Source organism: Typopeltis vanoorti, chromosome 2 (genome assembly GCF_054136105.1).
Source record: "Typopeltis vanoorti isolate ZY-2024b chromosome 2, IOZ_Tvanoo_1.0, whole genome shotgun sequence".
NCBI classification, from domain to species: Eukaryota; Metazoa; Arthropoda; class Arachnida; order Uropygi; family Thelyphonidae; genus Typopeltis; species Typopeltis vanoorti.
The window spans coordinates 180,803-203,488 of record NC_143550.1 but is presented as its reverse complement, the minus strand read 5'-3'; the positions used below and the strand labels follow the sequence as shown (position 1 = coordinate 203,488).

The 22,686-nt window shown below is 38.3% G+C and overlaps 1 protein-coding gene across 2 annotated transcripts in view; it reads right to left on the bottom strand.

Annotated features, from left to right (window-relative positions):
- The window catches only part of LOC150108773 (fibroblast growth factor receptor 1-like), a 560,046-nt gene that overhangs the window by 408,796 nt on the left and 128,564 nt on the right, over positions 1 to 22,686 (bottom strand). For both annotated transcript variants that reach the window (XM_090410064.1, XM_090410055.1), the window contains exon 4: positions 1,518 to 1,604. In XM_090410064.1, the coding sequence (XP_090266190.1) occupies positions 1,518 to 1,604 (87 nt within the window). The remainder of the gene's footprint in view (positions 1 to 1,517; positions 1,605 to 22,686) is intronic.

The following is a 22,686-nucleotide window of genomic DNA, read 5'->3' as shown; positions in this document are numbered from 1 at the left end:
CAAAGATTTGGGAAATACTCAGAGGTCCCACCTTGCATTCCAGGCTACCTACAACCGCCCTTAGAGGGCGCTCCACCTAGATAGGACTTTAGTGTCACCCACGTGGTTGGGCTTAGTATTGTATGATATTTGTGTTCATGTTACATTAGTTGTTTTTGTAATCCCCGAAGATGTCCTAGTGACTAGGACGAATTATAGGAAGTATTAAACCTATGTTAATCCTTTCTGAGTGCTGTATACATTCCATTAAGCCTCCAACATGGGGGTTCTTCCAGTCACTGCTCCAGTGAACTCAAGTATCGATTTCTCTGCTTTCTGTTGAGCATGTTAAAACAATAGCAGCTGCTAACATCCCTTTCAGTACAAACTGTAAGCACATTAAATAATGCTTCTCTGCATTTATTTCATTTACCTCTGTCCTGTGAAAGGTCATTTCTCAATGTGTTCCCAACAACTACAACCTCCAGCTCTTAAAAAAAAAATCACAATTTTTATTTCATCTAAATTCTGACTAAATACTTGGGCATCTCTCATCCATTATATTCTGATTAGAAGCCTGCATACTTGAATAATTTGAACAATCAAGCTATCTTATGTATCTAACAACAATTTGCTTATTTTTTTTTTTTTAAATACATATTTTGTAAATCTGCATAATAATTACCTTTTTTTTAAGGTGTATTTCACATCTGTTAGATTCATTTTGGATATCTGTATATGCACTCGGCTTAAAATTTTTTGGATTGGTTCAACCAATCAGGCAGATATTTTACTACTGAGATCTCAGCATATGCTATGGCTGATTTATACACTATATCAAAAGGCACTATTTTTTGAAATTCCATATAAAAATTTCTTTTTCATGAGAAAATCATCAAAAAAAGAATAACCATTACCTGCAAAAATACCTGCAAAATAACTGTTACCTGCAAAATATTTTAATCAAGAAAATATGACGGTTCATAATAATACAAAATAAAGTGGCATAACTGTTCTAAAAATAAGTCAATTTAATAAAATTAGTATTTTCCTCATTCACTGGGAGTCTCCACCCCACCTGCCATAAACTATACCAATACAAATGACAAAATGTCTGTATGCTCTGGAGAACCTTACAAGTTTCTGCAGAACTCTAAAGTTCCACAGAACACAGTTTAAGAAATGCTGCTCTAAAGATAGAATGATGTGTGCATATCCTATACTCACACGGGTTGCAATTCATTATGACCAAATAGTAATAATTGGCAAGACTGGCATTTGTTATGATCATTTCTCCAATAGTGCACAAGATAAAAACATTAAAAAAAAAATAATAACGCACAACATACAGATACACTTCAAGAATAAGGATTAACTAACCTATTCTATCAAATTTGGTTTTGAATACCTGCATGGTGAAATATGTGTGTGTGTGTGTGTGCGCGCGTGCGCACACAAGCGCATAAACTTAACATATTCAAAGCAATGCTGGGATCATTTCAAATATATATATATATATATATATATATGACACATACGTGGACTATCATCTTCCAGATCAATTGTAGTAGTAGTTCTTTCTGTATGATCATCATCTTGGACTGGCTGGTCTTGCATCACAGGTTCTATTAAGGTTTAGATATGATTAATTACATGCAATATCCCAAATATGCTAAGAAGAATTACTAATATTAGTAATAAGCTAGTAATAATTAATTTTTATAATTAATAAACTTCAAAATACATGTATGCATAAATTGCACAATGAAACTGTGCTTTTTTTTTAAATATATTCTGTTCAAATTTGAATATATTAATTTCTTAAAATTGAAGAATCAATACTCAAACATGCTTGTGGAAGAAAATTAAGTAGATCCTGTAACAATTAATAATGGAAAGGATAAATGGTTAGTGAAATTCACTGTGCAGTTTGAAAAGCAAATTTAATACTTATAAGGCCAGTTTTAATCTTATTTCAAAATTACTGTCACTGATAACAAGCATTACCATAAAAACGTGAAAGCGTAAGCCATATGATTTACATGGATCATTTCAGAAATTTTAATTAACATATTGCTAAACCAAAATAAGGATCTTCTCAAGAAAAAATAAAAATTATAGTTAGTATAGTCTGTCCACAGCTGAGAGAACTGTAGCTAGCAGAGTGCCAAGAAGAGACAATTATTCATGTTGAACAGGAGAAATGAATAAGAGATGTAGGAATTAGTAACCAACACATGAAATCACATGCTTTATACGTAAAATTTTCTGACTGTTATACAAGTAAAATACAGTGATACCTCGGCTAACGAGCGACTCTGCTAACAAATTTTTCGGCTAACGAAGATTTTTTCTCTGTTTTTCGGACTCTGCTAATGAATATGGATTGGGCTAACAAATGTTTCAGTGGATGTGTGCGCTAACATAAAGCAGCAAACATGAACAGTTGGGCCATTCCAGGAGCTTATCTTTTCCATCTGTATGTGTGTGACAAAGAAATGAGCTGACCATATCACATAGGGGAGACCCACCAACCCGACTGGGTTGTTTACGTTTGAGACAGCAAGAAGCGAGACGCCTCATACCAGTGTCTCAGTACGGTGCACGCTCTGTGTGCCTGTGAATGAGAGATAAGTGTGTTAGCATTTATTCTTTACTTGGCTAAATTCTGCTATGGGGAGATTAATTTATAATTAGCGAATTCTATTCTTATCTAATTTAATAAATAATATGCTATATGTCATTTTTTTAATATTTTTCAGAAAAAATTTTAAAAGTGAAAACAATTTTCTTGACAATGGGTCCAAAAAAAGTAAGCAAAACCCAAGGGAAGCAGAAAGTTGCTCACAATTGAGCAAAAGAAAGAAATAATTTCAGCATATGAAAGAGGAGTCAGAATTGTGGATTTAACAGTCAAGCATGGCATAGCATCATCAATAGCTACAATTTTGAAGGAGGAGGAGATTAAGGCAGCTTCACTTGCAGCTGGTGTGAAGACCTTGGCCTCTCAATCCCAAAGAAGTTCTGTGAATGAAGAAATGGAAAAGTTTCTAATGATCTGGATAAATGAGCGTCAAATGGCTGGTGACACTATGACTCAAGAGATGATCTGCAGCAAAGCCAGAATTTATAGTGTGCTTTTTACTATTTTATAAAACTTATTTTTAAATAGTAGGCAGCATCCAGAATGAATTAAACGATTTTCTATAGAAACCTACGGGAAATCATGTTTCGGCTAACGAATGCGATTCCAGAACGAATATCTTCGTTAGCCGAGGTATCACTGTAGTTACCATTTTAAAAACTAGAATGTTCATAAAAGAAAAGCTAATTTTCAAACATGGTGTAATAATAAATACTCATCCTACGAAATGGATCGATTACTAAATATAAAGAGCCAAAGGCTTCAATTCGGCGATGTTAAATTAATTAAATTAAGGAGAATTAAATAAATCCCCTAATTTAATTATTTTTACGTCGACGAATTGAAGCCTTTGGCTCTTTATATTTACTAATTTATTAGGACACCTTCTTGGCAATTCCTATAGTAGAGTATGTAAGTTCTGTTCACTAAAAAATTGGTATTATTGCAAACTTAGCCTACTTGGAAAACGTTTTAAAAGCTGAGAATAAACTTACTTCAGGAATCCAAGAAACACCACCACTACTAATAAAAAGCAGAAATAACCACTGTGTGTGTGTGTGTGTGTGTGTGTGTGTGTGTGTGTGTGTGTGTGTCATCATCATTATCAGCCACTGTTGATCCACTACTGGATGAAGGCTTTTCCAAGATTACTCCAAGATTGTCTTGTCCATGGCTCTCCTTTCCCACATCACTCCTACAAATCTGATATCATCAATTCACCTTGATTTAGGTCGGCATCGTGGTCATTTTTCCTCTTGTGGAATCCAATCCAGTACTTCTTTTGTCCATCGTTGATCTTGTCTTTGAGTAATATGCCCAGTCCACTGCCATTTCAGATATTTCACTCTTCCTATGATGTCCGAGACTTTGGTTTCTTATCCACGTATTCCATTTGTGATCCAGTCTTGTGATACCAAGCATACTTATTTCCATATTAAATTGTGTTGTTCTTAATTTCTTTTGCAATTTAGCGTCCATGTTTCACAGCCATATGTCGATACAGGAAGAATACATTGGTTAAAAACATTTCTCTTCAGGAATAATGGTAGTTGGCTTTTGAATATAATTTTCCAAATGCTTTCCACCCAAGCATCATGAGCCTTTTAATTTCATCCGTGATATTTTGTTCCATTGATATCTGTTGTCCTAAGTATATGTAATGGTCTACTTGTTTAATTTCCTCATTATTGATTTTTATTATTTCTGGTTGGACATAGCTATTGAACATAACCTGGGTTTTCTTTAGGTCAGCTGTTTTGCTAGCAATTTGGAGTTCATGGATATGAGTCTGTAATTCATGTGCAGTTGAAGTAAAGATGACAATGTCATCTGCAAAGCGTAAATGACTTAAATATCTTCCATTTATCTACAGACCTTTTCCCTTCCTAATCAAGAAGTCTGAATATTTCTTCTAGGCACACTGTGAATAATTATGGAGAGATTGTGTCACCCTATCTCATACCTCTCTGTATTTCCACAGTAGAGATGTTTCCATTGAAATGAATTGCTGCTGTAGCATTGGTATATGCTAATTTGATGGTTCTGACTTACGGCTCCTCCACTTGTTGGTTTCATAATGCTTTAAGTATTGCACAAGTTTTTAGTGAATCAAAGGCTTTCTCATAATCAATAAAACCAAGACATAATGGTAACTGATATTCATTACATTGTTCAATAATCTGCTGTACAACTTAAATATGGTCCATTGTACTAAAGACACTTCGAAAGCCTGCCTGTTCTTTTGGTCTTGTGCTAGGTCTAGAGTCGCACAAAGCCTATGAGCTAAGACTTTTGTAAACCACTGATAGTAGACTGATGGGTTGGTAGTTTGTCAAGTCTTCTACCTCACCTTTTTTATGGATCAGAATTAGGGGAGCCTTCTTCCATGTTGTTGGTACACCATTTTTCTTCAGGCATAAAGTAAATAGTTTTGCTAAGAGTTTGTAGATTATTTCTCCACCTGTTTTTAGAAGTTCAGCTATAACTCCATCCTCACCTGCAGCTTTCCCGTTTTGCAAGCTTTGGATGCTCCACATAACTTCTTCTGGTAGAATCTGCGGTACTTCACAGTTTCGTAATTGTCTTCTTCATTTAATTCATATTGCCAGACAGTTTGCTATGTGCGATTCGCACATAGCATTGTATCTGGGCAGTGTTTCAAACCAATGGAATGTGTTACAGATGTTTGCTAAGAGGCCGTCTTCACTCTACCATGGAACATGAACACAGATTTTTAGTTTATAACAGCAAAATGTAATCGATACACCAGGTAAGCTTGCAAGTTCAAGCACAGATAAACAGATACCTCAACAAACTGTGGCAAGACGTCTGTAACAAGTAGGCCTATATTCCCAAAGGCCTGCATCCCCTTATCAATAGCTCATTGTAGAGCACACTTTTAGAGGACACCAATGGGCAAATGTATTCTTTACAGATGAGTCATTTTAGCCTTTCCTCTGATTCTAAAAGACACTTGATCTGGCATGAAAGTGGTACTGCATCACAAGAATATAAATTAAAGATACCAAGAAATTATATTCTTGGTTTAATCCTTTATCCAAGTGTAAGCAAACAAAGTTTGCGCCTGGGGTATTTTCAGGACTGGGCAACTTTTATTGAAGCTAATGACTTCACATCATTTGCCTTAGTATCCCATAATGCAAAGCATGTATCCTCACAGACATGTATAATTATTATTATTATTATTCAGGCCTCCAAGGAGTCAAAAGACTCATCGAGGGAGGTCCTTCCTATGAGCATAAAGTCTGTCAAGACTCATCGAGGGGAGATCCCCCCCCCCTGAGAAACACAAAGTCTATCATACCACTCTTTAAACTCACTGACCGTTCTCGCTCCATCAGGCAATGCATTCCACGGCTCAACCACCCTCCACACAAAGAAACCACTCCTTACCCTCTTGCTCACAGTTTCCTTTCGTAACTTCCAGGGATGGCCTCTTGTCATCACTCCTTCCCGCTGATCAACCAAGCGAAAGAACTCCCCAGTGTCAACCCTGTAACCACCTCTCAACAGTTTAAAAGTCTCAATCATATCACCTCTCCTTCTATCCACCAAACTCTGCAGTCCACATTCTCTCAGCCGATCCTCATAACTATCCTTGTACAGTCCTGAAACCATCTTTGTCATCCGTCTTTGTATCCTTTCCACAGTTAATTTAACCCCTTCAAATCCTGGGGACCAAATCTGAGAACAATAGTCCAAGTGTGGTCTGATCAGAGACTTATACAACAGAATGATAACCTTCTTATCTCTGCAGGTCAGTGTCCTTCTCATAATAGCAGCAATCCTCTGTGTTACCTTCACCACCTTTGCAATATGTCCCCTAAACTTCAGGTTTCTATCAATCATCAACCCCAGATCTCTTGTCTCCCCTACTTCCTCCAGTATAACTCCTCCCATAGAGTATGCAGCATCCCATCGATGTTTCCCAAACCTCAAGACCTTACATTTTGCTGCATTAAACTGATACCCCCATTCATTTGCCCATCTGTCTAGCTTATTTAAATCCTCTTGCAGGGCTACCACATCTGCACTATTACTAATAATCCTTCCCAACTTCGCATCATCCGCAAATAACTGAATATCTCCCTGCAATCCACTGGCTATGTCATTGATGTAAAGGTTAAACAATATAGGTCCTAGTACTGAGCCCTATGGGACCCCACTTGTAACCCTCTGCCTCCTGGAAACTGCTCCACCATACACAACTCTCTGATACCTATCAGACAGCCAATCCTGAATCCAGTTGACCAATCTGACATTCAGACCCATGTGCTGCAACTTAAATATCAGCTTATCATGTGGCACCTAAAGGATTATCTTATCTAAAGGATTAGACCATGTCTATGCATTATGGAAAGGGTCACTGTCCAGATGGGTTTTGACCTTTATTGAAGTCTCCTCAGTGGGAGACTGACCCAGAGGTGATAACCAAGGTTGAAATAATGCAGAATACATTTCATATATGAGTCACACCTTATTATCAAAATACTCTGGATTAGAGATAGTTGTTTTAAGTTTTTCCAATTGGTTATACTATAAATTAAAGATACCAAGAAATTATATTTTTGGTTTAATCCTTTATTCAAGTGTAAGCAAACAAAGTTTGCACCTGAAGTATTTTCAGGACAGGACAACTCTTATATTTATTTGCTTTGCATTATGGGGTACTAAGGCAAGAATATGAAGTCATTAGTCAACATACGAGTTGCCCAGTCCTGAAAATACTTCAGGTACAAACTTTGTTTGCTTATACTTGGATAAAGGATTAGACCATGAATATAATTTCTTAGTATCTTTAATTTATAGTATAACCAAGTGGGAAAACTTCCAACATCACGAGTGTCATGGTGTGGGGAGTTAAATAAAATGTTAGCAGATCTCCCAGTTTGATCATAACATAATAACATAATCTGCAAGGAGAAGGAACCTTGTATTACCTGGAACAGAGAAGGGAGGAAGTAGCTCCTTAGGAGAGCAGAGCAGGCAAGCCAGCGTCAGATGAGCCTTGAAAACATTGAATAGATTATTAAAGTTCTGGCTATTTTATTATTTTTTTTTCTAAAGTGTTCCATTATAAGGAATAGTAATGGCACTAGTGTAGTTTCTATGTTGATAGAAAATGTTTGCCCATAGAAGGCATTCCTTATAGGACTTTAGGCTGTAAATAGTCTTAATTTCTTCCACTTATTGTTTTGTGTTTGTTATTGCAATTTCAATATTGTATTCCTGAATATGTCTCTGTGGCAGAGACAAAATATCGAAATTATTAAACTTGTTTAATTACTTTTCTTTGTGGTGTATTCATTCCATTAAATTTTAGTAGGAGCTATCCTTAATTATTACTTAGCAACAAACATGCAATTACTTTATATTAAAGCATAATAATAGGAAAACATGGATTGTTTTTTAAATACCAAATTCTGTTAAAATCTGCATTAATGATTTGTTGTCAAAATAGTTAATTTTAAGTTGTTGAAAATAACTTGAGGAAATCTTTGAAGCCCCCTCCCGCATTATTATTATACAGGCACCACCATGGAGTCCTAAGACTGTGAGAGACTCAAAGTATCAACACAACATCTATCATACCTCTCCTTGAAACCATTAACAGACAAAGCACTTACAAGCATCTAACTTGGTCAATATCCATTCATTCACTACTCTCCAAGTGAAAAAATCTAGTCCTCCCCTTGCTAACCACACTCTTACTAAACTTCCAAGGATGACCTTTTGTTCTACTTCCTCTAGTCAAGAGCTGAAATATTTCCCTTGCATCAATCCTATAAAATCCTTTAACTTAAATGTTACTATCATACCCTCTTTTTTTTTTTTTTTTTTTTTTTTTTTTTGCTCATCACCCAACTTATGCAATCCACAAACCTTCAACTGTTTCGAGCTTTGGTGGAACCAGTGAGAGAAGGTGGAATTCTTGACGATAGCCAGTAGCAGAATGTACCAATTCTTCACTGGTACAGTACAGCCTTGGTGCACCTAAAGGCTTACTCAGGGATATAGGAATTTAGTGTGGAATAAAGAATATATGCTTACATTCCAGAGAGGATTACTTCAGTAATGCAATCAGTGTACATGCTCATGTTGGAAGGTCAAAAGCAATAATCCAACCAAGGGAATGAGACAAACCGATATGTTAATAAGGCTTAAGTGCTGGGATGACATCATCTTGGAGATTTAATGGAATATTCACAACATTAGGAAAGGATTAAAAACTAATTTTAATACTTCCATGATTGACTATGGTCAATCTGGCTGGGTAGACCACGTATTGGATACAGCCCACAGGATCTCCTGGAAGAAAACCATCATGGTCCACCATAGTCAATTTAAAAAGGAAAGACTGTTTTTAGAATTTGCAGCAGCACTTAGAAATCAACAGAGTTTAAATAAATATGGATACATATATGGGAAACAATTGTCAGAGGTCCCACATGATATCCTAGGCCACCTACTAAATGTTCATAGAGTGCATACCACCTAGACAGAACTTTAGAGTCACCCACATGTTTCATTTAGTATTGTGTTGTCTTTGTGTATGTGTGTCAAGAGTCATTTGTAATCCCCTGAAGATGTCAGAGGTCATCCCAATTGACATTCTTATAATGCCAGACGATTCTTGATTGGGAATGGCTATGTGGGTTGTGCTCAGTGGGGTGAAGAGATAAGCACAAGGTTGTGGTCTGAAATACCTAAGAGAGATACAACCTTCACAGTATATTTGGAGAGATATATTATTGAGGAAGAGGTCAATAATGTTTGGAGAGTGGTTGAGGTTATTTGATACTCTGGTGGACATGTGAACAATTTGTGTAAGGTAATTTGTGATGGCAAATTTCTCGGCATCTGTACTTGCCTGGCCTGTGCAGTGGGAGAAAGAAAGCCAGCCAGCCACATTTACCTGCCAAATTTCCAAAGGAAAAGAAGCATATATGTCACAGGCAAAGTATGCTACAAAATTCTGTATTATACTTTGCAAAATGTTATATTTAAATTGTGGCAGTCTGGGCAACAACAAATTAGTAAATATAAGCAGCAGTTGCCATAATGGATGAAAGGAAAATGTACGAATCACAATGCACACATTAAGCAATGCACAAAAAAGTTCCACATGCACACTTCACTTAATCACATCCAAAACAAGCAAAAATTTATTATTATTATTACTCCAAGACCTCATGGAGTCAAAGAATCATCTGGGAAGTCCTTTCATCACACACACACAGCTCATCATACTGTGCCTTGAACACATTCAAACTCCTTGCAGACACCACACTCTCAGGAAAGGCATTCCAATCATTTATAACTCTGTATGAAAAAAACCTGCCTCTCACTCCCTTACTCACACCTTCTTTATACAGTTTCCAGGGATGACCTCTGGTTCTCCTCTGATCTCTCACTATTTTCTATAGAACTTCTCCAGCATTAATCCTATAACAACCCCTTACCAACTTATACGTCTCTATCATATCTCCCCTCTTCCTCCTGTCCACCAGACTGCAAATTACATCTTCTCAATCTTTCCTCATACTTGACATTCCAGAGGTCAATGATAAAGTTATATATCTTCTTCTTCACCCACAGTCAATATAGACTGTTGGGGCACTATAAAGGTGAGAATCCTGACGTAGACTCTCCAGGTGTTTGTCTTGGAATCTCCTTAGCAAGGTGGAGAACAAGGAATTAGTTCATTTTGTAATATCTATCCAGGTAATTCTAGATTCATATGGAATAAGAGAGAAATTAGTCGGAACACTAAATTAGCTGTATACAAGACAGTGTTCAAACCAGTTTTAGCTTATGGATCTGAGAGCTGGGTCAGAAGTAAAACACGACCAAAGACTAGAGACAGCAGATATGAGAGTCCAGAGGCGTGAACAGATAGCATCAATGGCAATATCATATTAAAAATAAGGATATTAGGAAAGAACTTGACATTGTCAGCATCCAGGAATGTGCTAGCAGAGCTAATCTCAAGTGGTATGGTCACTTAAATAGAATGGGAGAGGAAAGATTAGCAAAACAAGTGTTCTCTGCCAGGTTGGCAGGAAAACGACCCGGAGGAAGACCAAGATATAGGTGGATTGATACGGTACAAAGTGCCTTAGACGATAGAAATATAAGATCTGATAATGTTGGAGTCTTGACAAGTAACAGACTGATTTGGAGGAAAATTGTAGATAGGAAGTTAGTAATGATGTAATTTTTTCATGTGGTACTGTCATATCCTGTACACCCCTTGAGGGTACATGGTAGGAATTTGATGATGTAATTCTAGATTGCCCCAGTTTTTTTTTTTTTTTTTCTTTGCTAGATGTCAAACTCTAGTGCTATTGTAGGTAAACTATAAGATCTAGCCACATGGTTCCAGTAACCAGAGCTGTTTGGCATATTTTAGTGATGATATTTTCTTGTGTTCTGGCAATGGAACAAAATTTTCATTTTACAAGGGTGGTCTGAAAAGTTCTTGGCCTCGGCCATAGATTTTTATTATTATTTAGGCCTCCAAGCAGTGAAAAGACTCATCGTGGGAGATCCCTCCTAAGAAACCAGTCTATCTAGACTCATCATGGGAGGTCACTCCTAGGAAACACAAAGTCTATCACATCACTCCTTAAACTCATTGACCGTTGTTATGTCGCTGCATTTATTGTTATGTCGTGACATTTCTATAATTTATACTTTATTGTCCTCGCCTACTTATATCACTTATCTTAGATTGTCACTGTGTAGTGTTATTACTTTGACTATATATTTCTATGGTCTATACACATGAGAATATCGGAATTCTGTACTCTCTTATCTACAGTTAAATCTATCCACACAATTGGCTGATTCTTAGAAAGATTAAGTATATTAAATAAATTAACAAAGGGTAGACTTCTGAATAGAGTCCGATCCTCAGCAATAACAGTCTGGAGTCACCTCCTAATCAGGTTCTGGCAATATTTATTTGTTCAAGTTGCACCAGCCAGATCCCTAGGTTAGAAATTCCTCTTAACTAAGGAGTGACCTACCAAAAATATACTAAGCAAAATTATTTACTCTCTATCTCAATTTTATCTCTCTCTTAAAATTACTTTAGTTTGCAGTCGTGGTCTCTGTCATATAATTCTTTCCTGCTTAGATTCAGATATTAGCATGCGATGCATTGGATTCAATTAAAGCACAAAACAGGTTAAGATATTCAAGATACATTTATTAAATTCCTAAGATTACACATTTTCAAGAATATTTTCAATTGGAATAGAGGTATCCTAAGTTATAAATTTAAACATAGCAACTGTAATTCACACAACATATCCAATCATGGGTTAATTTCACAGCACAAAGTTTTGTTTGCATCTTCTAACTATCCTTACTAGTCTACACATACTCTCAAGACAATCACGTCAGTAACTTTATAGATCATTACTCATAATAATTCAAACTACAATTCATTCAATTAATTACTTGAGAAATAGTCCTAAGACTTAAAACCCTGCTATCCAATATTTGCTAAAGTCCTTTTCCTACAAGTATAGAGTTCTGAAACATAACATCTCTTTTGTTCTATATTATAATATTCCTTTCTTTCTTAACAATTACAAAAGGTTTTAACATTACCATATTTCTGGAAGTATATTCATTCTGTCTTCTTATCCTTACTTTGTCCCACGGAATTATTATTATTATTATTATTATTAAACAAGACCTCATGGAGTCAAAGACTCATCTAGGAGGTCCTTTTATCTCACACACATCTCATCATACCGGGTCTTAAACACATTCAAACTCCTTGCAGACACCACACTCTCAGGCAAGGCATTCCAATCATTCACAACTCTGCACGAAAAAAACCTGCCTCTCACTCCCCTACTCACACCCTCTTTATACAGTTTCCAGGGATGACCTCTGGTTCTCCCCTGATCTCCCACTATTCGCTGTAGAACTTCTCCACCATTGATCCTATAGCAACCCCTTACCAACTTGTAGGTCTCTATCATATCTCCCCTCTTCCTTCTCTCCACTAGTCTCTGCAAATTACATCTTTTCAATCTTTCCTCATACTCGACATTCCAGAGGTCAGAAACTACCTTAGTCAGTCGCCTTTGGACCCTTTCCAACATCTCCTCATCCTTCTGAAAACCAGGTGACCAAATCTGGGCACAATAGTCCATGTGTGGCCTAATCAAAGCCTTATACAATGGAACAAGAATCTCCCTACTTCTACACGTCAGTGTCCTCCTCATCATTCCCAGAAGTCTTTGTGTTGTCTTCACAATTTTGGCGATGTGACCCCTAAATTTTAGATCCTTATCCACTATCACTCCCAGATCTCTTATTTCCTCTACTTCCAACAATATATTCTTACCAAGCATAAATTCTGCATCCCATCTTTGTTTTCCAAATTTTAAAACCTTACATTTTGCAACATTGAACTCACACCCCCATTTGCTTGCCCAATCACTCAATTTATTCAAGTCTTCTTGCAAGGCCACAACATCTTCACTACTCTTTATGGTTCTTCCCAACTTTGCATCATCTGCAAACAACTGAATATCTCCATCCAAATCTTCGCCAATATCATTAATATACAAGTTAAATAGTAATGGCCCTAAAACAGATCCCTGAGGCACTCCACTAGTGACTTTCCTTTTCCTGGATATTGCACCCCCATACACAACTTGTTGATACCTATCAGATAGCCAGTCTCCAATCCAATGCACTAATCTAATATCCAACCCCATCTGCTCTAGTTTGACTGTCAACTTATCATGAGGCACTCTATCAAAAGCTTTTGCGAAATCCAAGTATATTACTGTGTATCCTTCTCCTCTGTCCAAGGAAGCAGTCACTTTATTGTAATAAGTAAGTAGATTACTAAAACACGACCTCCCTTTAGCAAATCCATGCTGTCCATCAAAGATTATACCATTGTTGTCAACCCAACTCTGGATTCTAGCTCTCACAAGCTTCTCCAACAACTTAACCACAACACCCGACACACAGATAGGCCTATAGTTTGATGCTTGAGTTCGATCACCTGCTTTATGAAGTGGCACAATCTTGCCCTCCTTCCACTCTTTAGGGACTTGACCAAGTGCAAGACTCGTATTAAAAAAATATGTCAAGGCAGGTGTCAACTCTCTGGCACATTCCTTCAGAATATGTGGTGATATATTATCAAGTCTCACAGCCTTATTTACATCTAGTTTACTCAACTCCCCAAACACCTCTTGCTCACTTACAGTCAGTCTCTCCTCCCCATCATCAACTGCTCTTAATCTCTCCATGAAGTCACATTCACAAGATTGAAAGATCTTTATGAACTGCTCATTAAGTATCTCCACCACACATTCTGCAACAGCTGTCTTTATACCATTTCCTCCAATCAATGTCATCCTTCCATAATCATTCTTTCTTTTGCTGGCTACATATCGAAAGAACTCCCTAGGATTCTTTTTAGCTTCATTAGCTAACTGCTGTTCATACCTCTCTTTAGCTACTCTCACCAACCAAGTCACTCTCCTTGCCTGGTCTTTGTAGAACTCATGAAATTCGTTACTTCCACTTCTCTTATGCTGCCTCCACAATGCCCTTTTTCTCTGTATTGCATGCTTAATCTCTTTATTCATCCATCTCACACCTAACTTATTTAACCTTCTCACCCGTGGTATACATTTAGACATTGCATCCACTAAATATTTTTTGAAAATCCCCCAAGCTGCATTGATCTCTTTTCCAGCTAACTCCTCATTCCATGCTACACCTGCAAGCTGTCTCCTGAGCTCTTCATAATCACCCCCCTTGTAGTTCCACATATACCCTTTTTTCACAGGGGTCCTTGCACTGCTGGCAACCACCCAAGTAATCACCTCATGGTCACTTTCACCAATTGGTGGATGATTTGATACCTCATTGATAATTACATCCTCCGATGAGATGACCAAATCCAAGACCCTTAATCCTCTTGTGCCCTCTGTTACATACTGTCTGAGGTAGTTATCCCTCAAAAACTCAAGAAACTCATTTTCTTTACTTCCAGTTGCTATCTCTTCATTCCAGTCTATATTGCCATAATTAAAATCACCCATAATGATCACCCTTTTCTTATTTGCTTGGCTTATTTGACTATACATTTCACTATCACCACCATCCACATTACCAGGTCTATAACAACATCCCACCAAGTATTTGATTCTATTCACCTCTATCTCACACCATACTGCCTCAAAACCACTGGCCCCATTTCCCCCTTGCATCTCTACCTTGTATGGACATAACTCTTTCTCTATCATCAATAGCACTCCCCCTCCCTTTTTACCCCTTCTATCCTCACGAAACACATCATACCTTTCCATCTCTATTCCTGTCAGGATGTCATCCTCATCTAACCATGTCTCACTTATTCCGACAATCTCTGGGTGCACAGACGCAATTAGTGCAACCATTTCATCCGCCTTGTTTCTTATACTTCTAGCATTGGTATACAAACACAACAACTCATTTCTGGATCTACAGCTAGTTCCACTGATACCACTCACTCGATGTGATCTCTCCATGCTGGACTGGGGCCATTTCCCTTTCTGCTTCTTCATTTTAGAACCCTTTGCAATTCCATCTGTTTCCTTTTGATCCCTGATCATCCCATTACTTTCCTGCCTACACATTCTCTCACCTCCTCTTGGAGCATCCACCTTTCTCACGCTGTGTATCCCTGTCCACCCTGAGCCTCCCCGTTTCCCTGCTCCTCTTGCACACCCATTCTCTCATTATCTATACTCATACCACTCACTTCCACATTCATTTCCACTCCTTCAATCTCTCCTGTCTTACTCTCCTGCTCTTCCACATCACTCCCCTCTTGATCTGATTCATTCTCTCTATTCACTTCTCTACCTTCCAGCAGCAGTCTCTCCAAGCGACTCACACCATAACCACTCAAATGCAGTCCATCGCTCCCATACAGCTCACTTCGTCCCTCAAACTCATTCCACACATTAACAAACTGTACTCCCATCTCCTCACACATTTCAGCCAGAATATCATTCATAATCCTTGCTCTCCGCCTCATTTCACCACAATCATACCTAGGCAACACACTGACCACCCTTCCTGTCACACTATTCTCCTTTATCTTTCCAAGCAGTCTCCTGACATTCATTTTGACATGCTCTTTGTTCTCTCTCAAATCATTTGTTCCAATTAATACAATTAACTCTTTTGCTCGTTCCCGCCTCATGTTCAATGCCTCAATCACTCTACTCATTTTACCGCCTGGAAAACATACCTTGTGCATTTTATCCTCTAGCACACCTTTAATAATGGAGTCGCCATACAACGCCACTCGCTCATCTTTTGTTAACTCTTTCATGCCATCATGATTTATTTTAATAGTTTTGACCTGCATTCTCTTAATTTCATTCCGCATCCATTTCATTTCTTGCTTCATCCAATCCAATTCACCTTCTGAACCTCGCGACACATTCACTCTATCATTAAATCTTTCTAACTTTCTAACTCTCGACCCTCTCTTCTCACTTTCCCTCTCATTCATCCTTCTTTGTTTCCGTACTTTCGGTCCAACATACGTCCAACTTTCACTGTCATTCTTCTCACTTTCACTCTCACATATCTTTCTTTGTTTCCGTACTTTCGGACTAACATGCGTCCAACTTTCGCTATCATTCTTTTCACTTTTACTGTCATTCATCTTTCTTTGGTTTAGTACTTTCGTTCCAACATGCGTCCAACTTTCGCCATCAGTCATTCTTTTTTCGCTATCATTCATTCTTTCGATTTTTTTTACTTGCGGTTTCTGCACCACGCCATTTCTACTTTCATTCGTTCTCTCAATTTCGTTTCTTTCCGCCTCACTTTCGTCCCTTTTAACATCCGTTACGGTTGTCAAATCGCTCTTTTTCTTTTTTCCTGATTTTTTAACATTTTTTCGCCTGTCTTTCTCGCCATTCTCTTTCAAACGTGCACTCACGACACAATCGGTACTAGCACTTTCTGTCATCAACTTCATATTCGCATTCATCAATTCCTCGTTCAGGTCACATTTCGCACACACCCTTCTTCCATCCGCACTAAACATCCACAAATCATTTATGTAATCGAAGGAATACATATAACAGACCTCACACTTAACGAACCTACTGAAATCCAAATTAAAATCATGGAATGACAATGCAGCCGCCATTTTTTTTTCTCTGCAGGTTACTATTCACTTCTCTACCTTCCAGCAGCAGTCTCTCCAAGCGACTCACACCATAACCACTCAAATGCAGTCCATCGCTCCCATACAGCTCACTTCGTCCCTCAAACTCATTCCACACATTAACAAACTGTACTCCCATCTCCTCACACATTTCAGCCAGAATATCATTCATAATCCTTGCTCTCCGCCTCATTTCACCACAATCAAAGAATGTCCGGTCTTCTTCTAGATGATTGTCTCACAGGCTAGGCTTGGACTTCATTGTTCTGCCTTTCTTTCCCATTGCGGACTAGAAACAGCATGGCTTGGACCGATCCACATGGAAGTATATGGCGGTCAGTTTCTTCAAGTTTGCTCGGAATGTTACTGATTATCTCCTGGTCGAATCCTTCCGTACGACATCTCGAAACGATGGCAGTGAATAGTTACACGCTATCGATAAGATCCCGAACTCGAACTCTCTCTCCGACTCCACAAGAAAATCCCTAGAAGACTACCAACCTCGAAAAGAAAAAAAGCCTCTCGAAAGGGGGGCAAACCCCTTTTATATCTTCTACCCTCGGCACCCTCGTTTGTGCATATGTCGTATATTTTATTTGAATCTTCCCAGAGAACTCAGTGAGCGTAACAGCTTCTTCCTGGAAACATCGACCGCATGGCATTCTGCACATAAACAATTTGCCATAGGCTACACAATTCACTCGAGGTTTCCATTAGTGGACTTTGAACTTCTGTTACATGCCTTAACATATATCTTACAAAGAATACCTTTTTCAATATAAATTCTTACAAAAAATTATTAAATCGTTTACCTTTAAGTAATATTACATAAAATAGTACTACCATAATGTTCATTAAACAATTTCTATCTTTACCTATGTACAAGAATTTTCATTGTTGTTTAGCTAAAACTTGTTGAATCCTAAATAAATTATTTCTTTAAGGAAATCTTTTCATTCAAGATCCAACACCATTCGCACTCTCACCACTATCAGGCAATGCATTCCACGGTTCAACCCCCCCCCCCCTCAAATGCAAAGAAACCACTCTCACAGTTTCCTTTCGAAACTTTCAGGGATGGTACCTTGTCATCACTGCTTCCTGCTGTACAACCAAGCAAAATAACTCCCCAGTGTCAACCCTGTAACCACCTCTCAACAGTTTAAAAGTCTCAATCAAATCACCTCTCCTTCTATCCACCAAACTCTGCAGCCAACATTCCCTTGGCCGATCCTAATAACTAACATTGTAGAGTCCCGAAATTATCTTTGTTATCCACCTTTATAAAGCCACAGTTAATTTATCCCCTTCAAATCCTGGTAACCAAATCTGAGAACAATTGTCAACTCAATTCAATTCAATGATAACTCTTATCTCTGCAGGTCAGCGTCCTTCTCATTATTGCAGCAATACTATGTGTTACCTTCACCACCTTTGCAAGATGTCACCTGAATTTCAGGTTTCTATCAATCATCAACCCCCAGATCTTGTCTCCCCTACTTCCTCCAGTATAACTTCTCCAATAGAGTATGCAGCGTTCTATTGATGTGTCCCAAAACTCAAGACCTTACATTTTGCTGCATTAAACCAACACCCACCCCCATTCATTTACTTATCTGTCTAGCTTATTCAAATCCTCCTACAGGACTATCATATTTGCATTATTACTTATAACCCTTCCCAGCTTCACATCATCTGTAAACAACTGAATATCTCCTGCAATCCACTGACAATGTAATTTATATAAAGGTTAAACAATATAGATCGCAGTACTGAGCCCTGTGGGATCCCACTTGTAACCTTCTGCCTCCTTGAAACTGCCACACCATACACAACTTTCAGATACGTATCAGACAGCCAATTCTGAATGCAGTTCACCAACTTGACATCCAAACATATGTGCTGCAACTTAAATATCACCTTATCATGTGGAATCCTGTCAAATGCTTTTGCTAAATCCAAGAAAATGGCAGTATAAGCCTTCCCCCATCTACTGCTCTTGTAACTTCATTATAAAAGGCTGGCATATTACAAAAACAAGGGTACCCTCCTTCACAAATCCATGTCGACTCTCACAGACAACATTACCCTCTTCTGCCCAATATTGTATATGGTCTCTAACTAATTTCTCCAAGATCTTAACAACTACTGATGACACAAACTTTCCTATAATTAGACACTTCCAGTCTGCTACTGCCCTTATGCAATGGCACTATCTTATCTTCCTTCCATTCCCTCAGCACCTTTCACATAACCAGACTTTCATTGAAAAGCCAGGTCAAATGAGCTGTCAGTTCTTTAGCACATTCTCTCAAAACTCTGATTGAAATACCATCCAGTCCCACAGCTTTACTGACATCCAGAGTACTCAGCATTTGAAACATGCTCTCCTCCTGTACCTCGGATCTTCAAACCTGCCCTAACCCGCTAGTATTAAAATTTCCTCCTCCAGGATGAAATACACCAATAACGTGTTCATTGAACAATTCCACTATATCCTCTGAATCAGTCACTCCATTCCCATTTTTATCCCACAATTTCATTCTTTCACAATCATTTCTCCTCCTACTTGCCACATAGCTAAAAAATCCCCTAGGATTTTCTTTGGATCTTAGGTCCAATCACTTCTCATATTCTAGTTTTGTCTTCCTTACCATATGCATCTGCTCTTCACCTATCTCCTTATATCTCTTCAATTGCCTCTTTTTCACATGCAGTTGCTGTTTAATATTGTTTGTCATTCATTTTAACCAAATTGTGTCCTCTTTACTTGTGGAATACAGCTTACTACTGCTGCTAACAAATATTCCTTCACAATTTCCTAAGCACTAATGATATCCCAGCCTTCCAATTCCTCCCTCCATGAAACTTCCCCAAGTTGATGTCTAAGACTATCATAATCACCTGTCTTATAATTCCACATATGTTCCAGTCTCTTTGATACTCCTGCATGTTCTATTCATCTTCCAATTCAAAACTACATGGTCACTCTCTCTAACTGGTAGGAGAGATGTCATCTCAGTTATTATCAACTCTTCTAATGCTATGACCAAATGCAAAATTCTTGAACCTCTTGTTCCCTCTATTATACATGTAGCCTAAGACATTTGTCCCTCAAGAATTCTAGAAATTCCATTCCCTTATTGCTACATGCATCTTCCTTTCCCATACTGCTGTAGTTAAAATCTCCCATAACAATCATTGTTCTTGCACTTGCAAAACTCAACTGTCTGAACATCTGGTCCCCATCCCCCCCCCCCTCTGTGTTCCTTGGTTTGTAGCAACACCCCACTAAATATCCCGTTTTGCCTATCTCTACCTCACACCATATGCTTCCAAAATAATTATTGTCACTGCATTCTAAAGCCTCCACTCTTAGAGGACATAAGTCATCACTTATCATAAGCAATACTCCACCACCACACTTTCCCTTCCTATCCTGTCGAAAAATGCTGTACCCAGCTACTTCTATTCCTGTTATTAGATCCTCTTCTGTCAACCACATCTCAGTAATAATCTATCCCAATAATCTATGGCCAGGCTGATGCTATCAGTGTGCCACCAATTCCTCTCCTTTATTCCTGATACTCCTGGCATTAGTATAAAGCATAAAAATGCCACTATTTTCTATATACAGTCTAGAGTGGAAAATGCCACGCATTATCCACTCTAGACTCCACTGGGCTCAGCATTACCTGATATTGTCCCCCTTCTCCCAAGTACCCTTTCCCACAAGAGGCCACCCCTGCTACCATCCACCTTGGGCATTCTAGTTTCTGTGCATTGACACACTGACTCGTTTAGAACAGCAATCTCTTCAGATGCTTACGTCCTTCCTCATTCAAATGCAAGCAGTCGCTCGCATACAAATCCTTTCCGTCCTCAAACGCCCTCCAAGCATCCACATATTCCAATCCTATCTTCTGACACATTCTAGCTATTATGTTATCCAATATTACTGCTCTTCTGCTCAGCTCATCACTATCAAACCTAGGCAACACGCACGCTATCTTTATTCTCTGTGTCTTCTTTCGTACTACCTCAGGCAAGAATCTCTTGTCTGTCGCTGTCCAATTTACATTACCTCTCAAGTCATTTGTGAGGTAATCATCACAATCATCTCATCCACTCTTTTAACCCTCTTAATTGCCATGGCCACACAACACCAGGCAATAACTCCTCACGCATCCTATCCAGCACACCATGGATCATTCAGTCCCCATGCATTACACTTCTTAACACCATGGTCCACGATTGCACCCATACATTCCTCACCTCTAACACTCTCTCTCTGTGTTCACCTACTTACCTGCCTTCCTGACATCATTCCTGGTTCCAGTGCTCCCTCGCATTCTTCTCATTCCCTCTCTCCTACTGTTTCCATTCTCTCCTCTTCTGTCATTCCATAAATCTCTCTCTCAATCCCTCTCTTCCACTGTTCCAATTCTCTCCTCTTCTATCATTCCCATATCGCTCTCTCATTCCCCATCTTCCACTTATCCTATTCTCTCCTCTGGCAACACTATCGGCAAGATTTTTTTTCTAAGTTAGAACAACTGTCATAAGCATCCACGTGAAATTGCAAGTCATTCTATCAAGTAGTTTGTTTTATACGGCTGTCTGAAGCAAAAGTGTTGTCTGAAATGGATAAAATTTAGTATCATTTTGGTTCTAAAATTCTTTGTAAAAGAAGGTGGTTTAATGCCAAAAGAAATTCATTTGAAGTTCATAAAAGTTTATGGGCACTCTTCTTCATTTGCTATAATTAATAAGTGAGCTGCCGAGTTTAAACTTGGCCGTACCAGCCTTAAAGAGGATCCACGTGAAGGACATCCGAAAAGTGTAACAACACCAGAAATCATTGATCGAGTACACGATATGGTATTGGATGACCGGCGAGTCAAAGTGTATGAAATTCCTGAGCCTATAGGCTTTTCGAAAAAATGTGTAGGATATATTTTGCATGAAGAGTTGCAAATAAAAGAGCTTTATGCAAGATAGGTGCAGCACTTGTTGATAGCAGATCAAAAACGCACTCACATGAAAATCTCTGAACAGTGCTTGGAGCGTTTTAAGAAGAATAAAACTGATTTTGTGTGTTGATTTATTACTATGGGTGAGACTTGTAGTGTGTGTAATGTTGAATTCTGGTGTGTAATGTTGGATTCACCATTACACACCAGAATTCAAACAGCAGTCAAAACAGTGGGAAGCCAGTTGATCAGCGTCAAAGAATACAAAATCGGTTTCATCATAGCATCGGTGTTTTGAGATTGTTTATTAATTATCTTGAAAAGGGTAAAACAATAACCGGGGGATATGAAGGATATTATAATGATCTTTTAACCAGACTAGACGAAAAAATTCGTGAGAAAGGACCCGGTTTGCAGAAGAAAAAAAATGATCTTTCATCAGGACAATGCATCTGCCTACAAAGGTGTTTTGGTAATAGGAAAATTAAGGGATCTACACTATGAATTGTTGGAACATCCACCCTATTCCCCAGATTTGGCTCCCTCTGAATTCTATCTCCTCCCAAAACTGAAACTCTTCCTCGTTGGTCAGCGTTTTTCTTCGAATCAAGAGGTGTAATAAATTTAGTTGATTCCTTTATCCAAGTGTGAGCAAACAAAGTTTGTGCCTGAAAGTATCTTCAGGACTGGGGTAAGGTGGTACAACACCAGGGCAACTCGTTGCAAAGGTGGAGCAAGCTACCAACACTCCTGTCTCAGTATCTCCTATAATGCAAAACACATCTCCTTGCGGATATGTCCAATGTTATGCATTGAGGGAAGGGCCACTACCCAGACTAGTTTCGACC